General features: G+C 41.8%; 1 protein-coding gene across 1 annotated transcript; it reads right to left on the bottom strand.

Moving 5' to 3' along the window:
- Nucleotides 1-2955: 2955 nt before the first annotated feature.
- Nucleotides 2956-7613, bottom strand: grxcr1a (glutaredoxin and cysteine rich domain containing 1 a). Its single transcript, XM_006803240.2, has 4 exons — nucleotides 7151-7613; nucleotides 5894-6133; nucleotides 5727-5792; nucleotides 2956-3217 (listed from the first exon to the last, which is right to left on the bottom strand). The coding sequence occupies exons 1-4, from the start codon at nucleotides 7550-7552 to the stop codon at nucleotides 3038-3040; spliced, it is 888 nt and encodes a 295-aa protein (XP_006803303.1). The 5' UTR covers nucleotides 7553-7613; the 3' UTR covers nucleotides 2956-3037.
- Between the last annotated feature and the right edge of the window lie 515 nt (nucleotides 7614-8128).

Raw genomic sequence — 8128 nt, 5'->3', positions numbered from 1 at the left:
GCCACTGAGCTGTGTCTTTTAGTTTCATGCTAATTTAGTGAAAGGCTTACATGCACTGCATTACGTCGGACTGTTGAAACGTGTGCACATCAAGAGCTCATTGGGCTGAATTATCCAGATTTCTTTGTTAGTATCTGATTGTGCTGAACCCAAGTCTGTTAACATGTAGGCTCCAGTGCATCTGATTTACTGCCAAATAAACCTCATGCTCACAGCCAGAAATATCAGGTTATATATATATATATATATATATATATATATATATATATATATATATATATATATATATGAACAGCAGGGTCTGTTCTCTGAACAACTTGAGGGGTTTGTAGATTTATCAGCACTGCAGAAAAATGTAATTAAAATGCTTTCATTGAATATGGGTGAGGTTTACGTCTGCTTACATTTTGCCTGCCTAGTTGTACTGATATCACGACGGTGCCGTGTGGAGCCAGTTCTGCTGTGGCGCCTTTTGAAAACCAGTTTATATTCTGAAAGATTTAAGAACCTTAAATTATGTGAGGAAAATTGCAGTAGTTACCATGGGCAGAGAATTATGGTAACCAGAACCAGCTTATCTATAATTTCTTGCCCCTCCCACAGCCTCCGACCTCAACAGTCTCTAACCCAGCAATCATGGGAAGGAAGCTTTTTGGCACTGGGTGCTCTTTTTGTAAAAGGAAACGCCTGGAACTGGTTCTACATCGGCATCTACACTGAACTGATGCAAAATGATTATCTCATAAAATTCTGTTTTAATGTATGTAATATGGAATATAACACAAAAAAGATCACAGATCTCAAATTTCCAGCTATTTTTCATCAGTAAATATACGGAAACACCTTCAGATGGGCTGTAAAAGTGCCCTCTGAAACCTTTTAAACATTGATATTGATTTTTCCACTAATCATCTACTTAGCTCTGTGACTAGAATAGTAAAAACATGAGAAGCAAAAACCCTGTTGCTACATAAGCTATTGTTTGTGATGGATCGCCAGAGCTTTAAATAATGAGGTCAGCATATGTAAAGGCTCCACACAGAAATCCAAACTGCTCCAATCTTTTGGGCAGCTGATAAAATAAAGGTGGTTTAACATAAGGTTGAAGTGAAGCAGGAATTATTTTGATTTGTACACAATAACAGAATTATTTCTTAATATACAAAAATGACTACGGTCAATATTATTGAAAAACTGACCCTTTTATTGAGCCATAGCACAAACTACTGTGTGTAATGTAATGTTAAAACTGAGGGTCAAGTCAGGTCAGTGCCAAGAACTAGAGTGAGTATCATCATCAAGAAATTCAAAGAGAAGCAGACAGTACAGAAGAAGCCTGGCAGAGGTGGGAAAGGAAAGACTTCAAAGACTCTGGGAATAAAACTAGTGAGAGATGCGTCTGAAGACCCCAGCGCAGCTGCCAACATGCTCGTGTGTGACTCAGTCCAGTGGAATTGTCTCAAAGAAGAGACTCGCTAGAATCCTGCACAGGGGTTGACTGCGAGGTGGCAGACCAAGAAAACTCCATTTCTGCAGAAGAGATGTCGTCAAGCCAGACTGAAGTGTGCTAAGGACGACCAGAGAAAGGGTATGCATACTGGAAGCGCATCCTTTGGTCAGGTGATCAGAAGAGCACTTTGGCCTTGCTATGTTTGGAGAAAGAAGGGAGGTGTAGAACCCAAAGAACCCTAAGAACACTGTCCTCACAGTGAAACAGTGATAGATAAGATCAGGCTTCAAACTTTCCTTTTTGCTAAAGCATATAGTTAGGGCTGGACCAGGTGACCCTGAATCCTCCCTTAGTTATGCTGCAATAGACGTAGGCTGCCGGGGATTCCCATGATGCATTGAGTTTTTCCTTTCCAGTCACCTTTCTCACTCACTATGTATTAACAGACCTCTCTGTATTGAATCATATCTGTTATTAATCTCTGTCTCTCTTCCACAGCATGTCTTTATCCTGTCTTCCTTCTCTCACCCCAACCAATCACAGCAGATGGCCCCGCCCCTCCCTGAGCCTGGTTCTGCCGGAGGTTTCTTCCTGTTAAAAGGGAGTTTTTCCTTCCCACTGTCGCCAAAGTGCTGCTCATAGGGGGTCATATGATTGTTGGGTTTTTCTCTGTATCTATGAAGCGCCTTGAGGCGACTTTTGTTATATAAATAAAATTGAATTGAATTGAATAGTGTGCTGTGGTGACACTGCATAGCATGTGGAACCAGGAATCTCATCAAGGTGAAGGAATCATGAAGAAAGAAGGATGTGTCACGACTTTGTAAGATACAAACCTGAGTCTCAGTCGTCGTTTTGTTTGCCAGTATGACAATTACCCAAAATATATATATATTGTTCTTGGTAAGAAACTCCATACCTGTAACTTCAAAGTATACACAGGTAAACTGTGTTTAATGTCAACACAGACTTCATGGCTGGAGCATCTTCCACAGAACTCCATGTTCTCAGTCGTTCAGGTGATTCTTTATGTTGCCATGAGTACAAACATCTGACGTGCCTGAAGCATTTGCACAGTACTGTGTATGAATTTTTAATGTTAGGTTTGAACAGTCTTGCCTGTAAACAACGTTCCAGTTTGCTGCCTTCTGCTGGCTGCAAACTGAGCGCTTGACTTTCACTCCTGGTGCTGAGTGTCTGTTATCCTGGACTCTGTCTGATATGGGATTATGTAATGAGAGCATTGTTAATGAAGGAGCCTCTTCACTAATTAACTAACAAGCTTAGGCTTGCAAGAGAGGAAGCAAGTTCATGACTCCTCAGCGGACCTGTCTGACTGCCTTCAGAGATTCGAACAAAGATCTTTGAATGAGGATTTTGCAAAAACCTGAACTTGTGACCTTCAAATGATGCTTTAACATACACACACGAGCAAAACCGAAATCCATGAATTCACAGATTTTATTACAAATTCAAATCTTCTTTGCTAACAATGGCCCTGGAGAAAGAGTCCTGCTGTATTATTACAGTCCCTTTGTAGGGTCCCAAGGAAAGAAGGAGTGATGTCATTTCAGGCACTTAACACCCTCACTGGCTGCAGCTCGCACACGGCTGTAGGCCGTTCTCATTGCACGAAGTACACTTGAGGGCTTTGAAGGAATCCGTGAAGCAGTTACGAAACACAGACATCTTGCTGCCATGGCACATCGGGCACGGGATGAAGGCGTAGCCCCCGCAGGTCTGGCACGTCTGGGGAAGCTGTACCCTCTGAAATGGATAGACAGGTTTAAATAATAAATGCAAACAGGTCTGAGTACCACTAAAGAACTTACCCGTTAATAAAATGACACCAGGCAGGCAACATTAAACACACTGACACCTGACATAAATAACAATATTCATTTTAATACGATGCAACATTCTGCTGGGAAACTTTGGGCCTGCACACTTGCAACCAGAGATGGGCAGTAACGCGTAATCCGATTACTTTTTTCAAGTAGCGAGTAAAGTAAGGGATTACTGTTGCAAAAACGGTAATTAGATTACCGTTACTTTCCCGTAGGAACGCTGCGTTACTGCGTTACTAAAACTGTGATTTTTTGCGAGAATGTCTCATGACAGTGACGTAAGCGAGTGCGACGTTCGTGACAACAGCTGTGTGCAGATCAACAATGGATCATATATCGAGTGCAGAGAGAGTATGAGCGTGCAGCGTTTAAAGCGTGGAAGTACTGACCTTACTTTGAGTTTGATTCCATAAAAAGTGACAAAAACATTAGTGTCCGTTGTGCGTGGGAAGAAAACTTCTTTTTACAGCGAAAAAACCCTAAACTTCCAAACAAGCACCGAGTAGCTACGACGTAATGGGAAACTCACAGAGAAACTCGCGGATTCTTCCACTGACCGCTGCACACCTGCACCAGGGTAACCCTCCGCCTACCCCACTCCTGCTTTACAGGTGAAAATAGAGCAACAGGACCGCTAGTCTTTGACTTTATTTATTTTCTGCTGTGTTTTACTTGCATCTATTTGAAAGACTGAGTGTAAACACACAAATATTTTATTTTATGTGCTGGAATGTGCAGAAAATAAGTTTAAATGTTAAACTAATTTCTTCAAGTTGGTATGATTATTATGCAGAAAAAGTAGAATTGGGCTGAAAGATCTATCACTTTATCACCTATTCAGGTTGTAAATCGTGTTTTTAAAAAGTAACTAAGTAACTAAGTAATTAATTACTTTTGAAAATAAGTAATCAGTAAAGTAACGGGATTACTTTTTTGGGGAAGTAATCAGTAATTAGTTACTGATTACATTTTTCAAGTAACTTGACCAACACGGCTTGCAACCCACCTATCACTAAAACCCAAGTAGCCAGCTCAATAAGAAATAGCTGTAAGTGTTCGCATGCTGCAGATACCGATGTGATTGAGCATCTGCAGAAGAAGTTTAGACTGCTACCTAATGTTAGGTCTGCTGCATGTCCTTTTTGTCTAACTTGTACAAAACCTGAGCTTTTAGCAATGACTGCTAGATCAATATGAAACCAAAAGGTCTCTGAAGTCACTAATAAGTGTTTGTCAGGAGAACCTCGGTCCAGGTTAAGAGCAAAACGAGACTGTGCTTTTTAGGTTGTGACTCCTAAGCTGTCAGACTTTCTCCATTGGATGTTTCTTCTTGAAAAGCAACATATGAATACAGTTTTTTACCCAGCAAACATGCCCCCCTGGGCCCGCGTGAGAGCACTGTGGGCAGACCCACACAGCCCAGAAGAATTTCCTTTTGGCTGTCCAAAAGAGCAAAACTACTCTGGGCCCCACAAGGACTGGACTCCGTGGGGCCCACATGGGTTTTCTGTGGGCAACCCATAGTGGATTTACATATAGCAGATGTATGCAGGGGCCCAGAAAGTGTGGGTTTAGCCTGCCCCATAGTTCACCCACAGATGCCACCTCTGTGCCCACACAGGCATGTTTGCTGTTTTCTCCTGTGCAGGAGAGTTTTTGCCAATTTATTCCTGCTTTTAGTTTTATATTTAATGCTTGCATGAGAGCTAACAACCTTCTTTTCTCAGGGTCTGATAGAAGGAAAATAAGCACAATAATATCATTTTAAACACAGCTTCCTTTCCAAATTGCTCAGCTGCAGAGCTGCAGATATGAATCGAGCCATGTCAGTGGTCAGTTCTGGACAAATTTTTGCATGCATGACCTTTCGGAGCTGCATACTTTTGTTTAATACCATGCAGTGACTGTATCCATGGCTTAAATGTCATCATACTGCTTTGTATTCACTTGTTTGTGGTTTGTACTCCAAATTCTGACCTGAAAAAAGCCGAGTGAATGAGCTGCAGCTCAGTGTGAAGCAGTAATGGTTCGTACATGTTCAGTTTGTGCTGCAAATCCATCTGCTCGCTGTTGATGTGTTTGAAAGAATCAATAACAGGACCTCCATTATTAATGGTTGCCTATTGATGTGCATGCATGTTTTACAGTTTACTTGTGTTTTATTTATGGCATTGCTAGTTCGGGAACTTTGTGCTGCTGTTTGCATCTGTCTGTGTTCACCTTAGTGGCTTTCAACCAAAGAAATGCAGTCATTCATTATAAACGTGATTACCTTAAGATTTAATATTATACGTGCTGCATATTCAGGCAAATCTAAAAGGCAGCATTTAAATAATGTAACATCTGTGTGGGCCAAATTAAGCAGTTCACTTCACAGTCAAATCTGTTATGCACATTGTGATTTCTGAGGCACGCTGAGAGGAACTAACCTCAATTTTTGTCAGAAGATCTTGCAGCTCTCCTGATTCGTTCATGCCAAGTATCTTCTCAGCACCCTGCCGATTAAAAAGATTAATCCTCCGTCTTTAATTAAGTCATTGCAGATGTATCATACATTGATCTCAGGTAATATTATGCAGGAGTGGAGAGAACTGACCCCAAGGTAGTGTCCATCGATGAACACGACGGGTAACGAAGGAGGTTCTCCCACACGTTTGCAACGCGCCTCCAGTTCCTTCCCGTACTCGCTGTCCAGCGCGATGTTCTTTTCCATGAACTTCACTCTGTGGTTCTGAAAGATCTTTCTAACCAGCTCGCAGCGCTCGAACGTCGTCCTGACCACACGGAAACTCGTAGTGTAGATGACTATCCGCCCAAACTCCAGGGATAAATCCATCTACGAGGAAGCACAAATAAAGTTACATGATTAGTTTTTATTCACACCATGTGTGGATCAAGTCATCCCACTCTGAACACTGTATCTGTACTGCATCTCATGTAGTGATATGTCCTGTGTTGTGTACATATATATACATGAGTGTTTAGTATACTTGGTGCCATTTTCCAAGAATCTTTCAAGAAATTAACTTCAACTACACATTTTTTAAAAAGGTTCAGGTGCAGGTAGAGGTGCTTGATGTTGACAAACACTGAACTGGTCATTCATGAATGTGTTGCTATTAAATAAGGAAGAATAATATGAAGAGGAAACAAATGAGGCATTTTTAAGGAGTTTTAATCCCAAAATGAGTTTTTTTTTTTTACTTAATAGGTACATGTTTCACAAAGCTGTATATTACAGCCTTTTTACAGCCTTGAAATAAATTTACACTTCGGAGACTTGAAACTTGCCCAATACAGCAATTTTATTTATCAGCATTAACTTTTTTAAGTTTATTTTGATTGTCCTCTGTTGAACTTGAAACTATAGACTGAGTTAGTCGTGTACGTGTTGAAACTTTTCCTTCGGGCTCAGATCTGTTCTACCTTGATTCACGTTTGAACCACACTCTACGAGAAAGATAATCTCACTTAAGAGGGATAAGCAACATAATCTAGTCTGGTCACGCTGTGTCTTCACCTCATAGTTTGGCAGAGATGACCTTCTTTCTTTCACTTTTGCATCAATATACGGGCCAGGTGTTACCTCAGCATAACAAACTGCAGTAATACTAGAAAGCAAAGTTCTGAGAATTCATTAATCTGATTAGTTTCTCTTGAAACAGATAATGAAATGCATCATCAATCTTTCATTGTTCGGTGACCTTGTCCTCTATTCTAAGCTTTCATCCTGGTCACACATGTCGCCCCTTCCTGTAACTAGACGTGACGCCGACGGGAACTCGTGTGAAAACCGTCCGAGTAACAAAGTTAAATGAATTAGATGAACCCGGGCTCATTCACACGTACTTACACTGTTGGAATTAGGAAGGTTTTCAAACAGCGTCTGACCTGCGCTGACTTTGTGCTTGACACCTCTCACAGTCCCATTTTTGCTGAGTATGTTGACCCTTTTGGTGGTGAACATCCAGTCCTTGGTGGCCCCCGCGTACACGAGCAGGTCGTCGGGCTCGTTCTCACTGTCCAGCTCGGAGCCCAGGTATCCAAACATGTGTCCGTGTGCATCTCCACTTGTAGAGGGGGTGCTGGCTCGCTCAGCGTCAGAGCTGCTGGTGCAGTCTGAATCCAGGGAGTCTGAAGGCCCCTCATCTTTGAACATCTCCTTCAGCACCCGGCCGCTGTTCCCCGAAGCCACGCGGAACCTCACCCGCTTCTGTGGCTTCTCCTGTCCCGCCGTCACCATTGTCCCCTCCATCGTAACCCCTCTGCCACATCACATGGTCCACAGCACTGTAGTCCAGCTCTTTCGTACTCATGCGGAGGTGAATGTAGGCCTCAGACACACTGTTTTGTTTCCCGTGGATTACTACCACGTTTAATCCTCGCAGCTTGAACAGATCTAAAAACAACTGAGAGCCTGTAAGCTGCCTAACAGCCACACAACCTGTAAATAATACATGCATTTCTACCATGGCAACCTACCAGGCTAGTCTCAAGTAAAATGATAGTAGTCTCTGAATTATTCATCGCAATTTACACAGTTTTCAACAGCACATTGACAGAAAACCTCATATGCTTTAATCAAACAAACATTTCCCCTCTTGAGATGAGATGACAGCTGTGAGGAAACTTCTGCATCAGATAAGCCTATAATTCAAGATTTATTACAGTTATCTTCCCACAAGCTGTAATGAGGGTTGTGTTCTGGTTTTATACACATGCAAAACATGTAAAACAACTAAAAGGACCCAGCAAAAAAGCCCAAACACACATTTGATCGAGTCTTTCACACCTTTTGTCCAGAGAGTGATATCGTAACTGCTGGATAGAT

Source organism: Neolamprologus brichardi, chromosome 2 (assembly GCF_056152115.1).
Source record: "Neolamprologus brichardi isolate AB-2024 chromosome 2, ASM5615211v1, whole genome shotgun sequence".
NCBI classification, from domain to species: domain Eukaryota; kingdom Metazoa; phylum Chordata; class Actinopteri; order Cichliformes; family Cichlidae; genus Neolamprologus; species Neolamprologus brichardi.
Note: the sequence above shows the minus strand (reverse complement) of the source record. Positions and strands in the feature narration are given on the sequence as shown.

Excerpts from the sequence above, each read along its gene's own strand:
- grxcr1a (XM_006803240.2), bottom strand. The coding sequence starts at position 7,552 with ATGGAGGGGACAATGGTGACGGCGGGACAGGAGAAGCCACAGAAGCGG. Across the intron at positions 6,134-7,150 it reads ACCTTCCTAATTCCAACAGT|ATGGATTTATCCCTGGAGTT; the intron begins GTAAGTACGTGT and ends GCTTCCTCGTAG. Across the intron at positions 3,218-5,726 it reads ATCTTCTGACAAAAATTGAG|AGGGTACAGCTTCCCCAGAC; the intron begins GTTAGTTCCTCT and ends TATCCATTTCAG.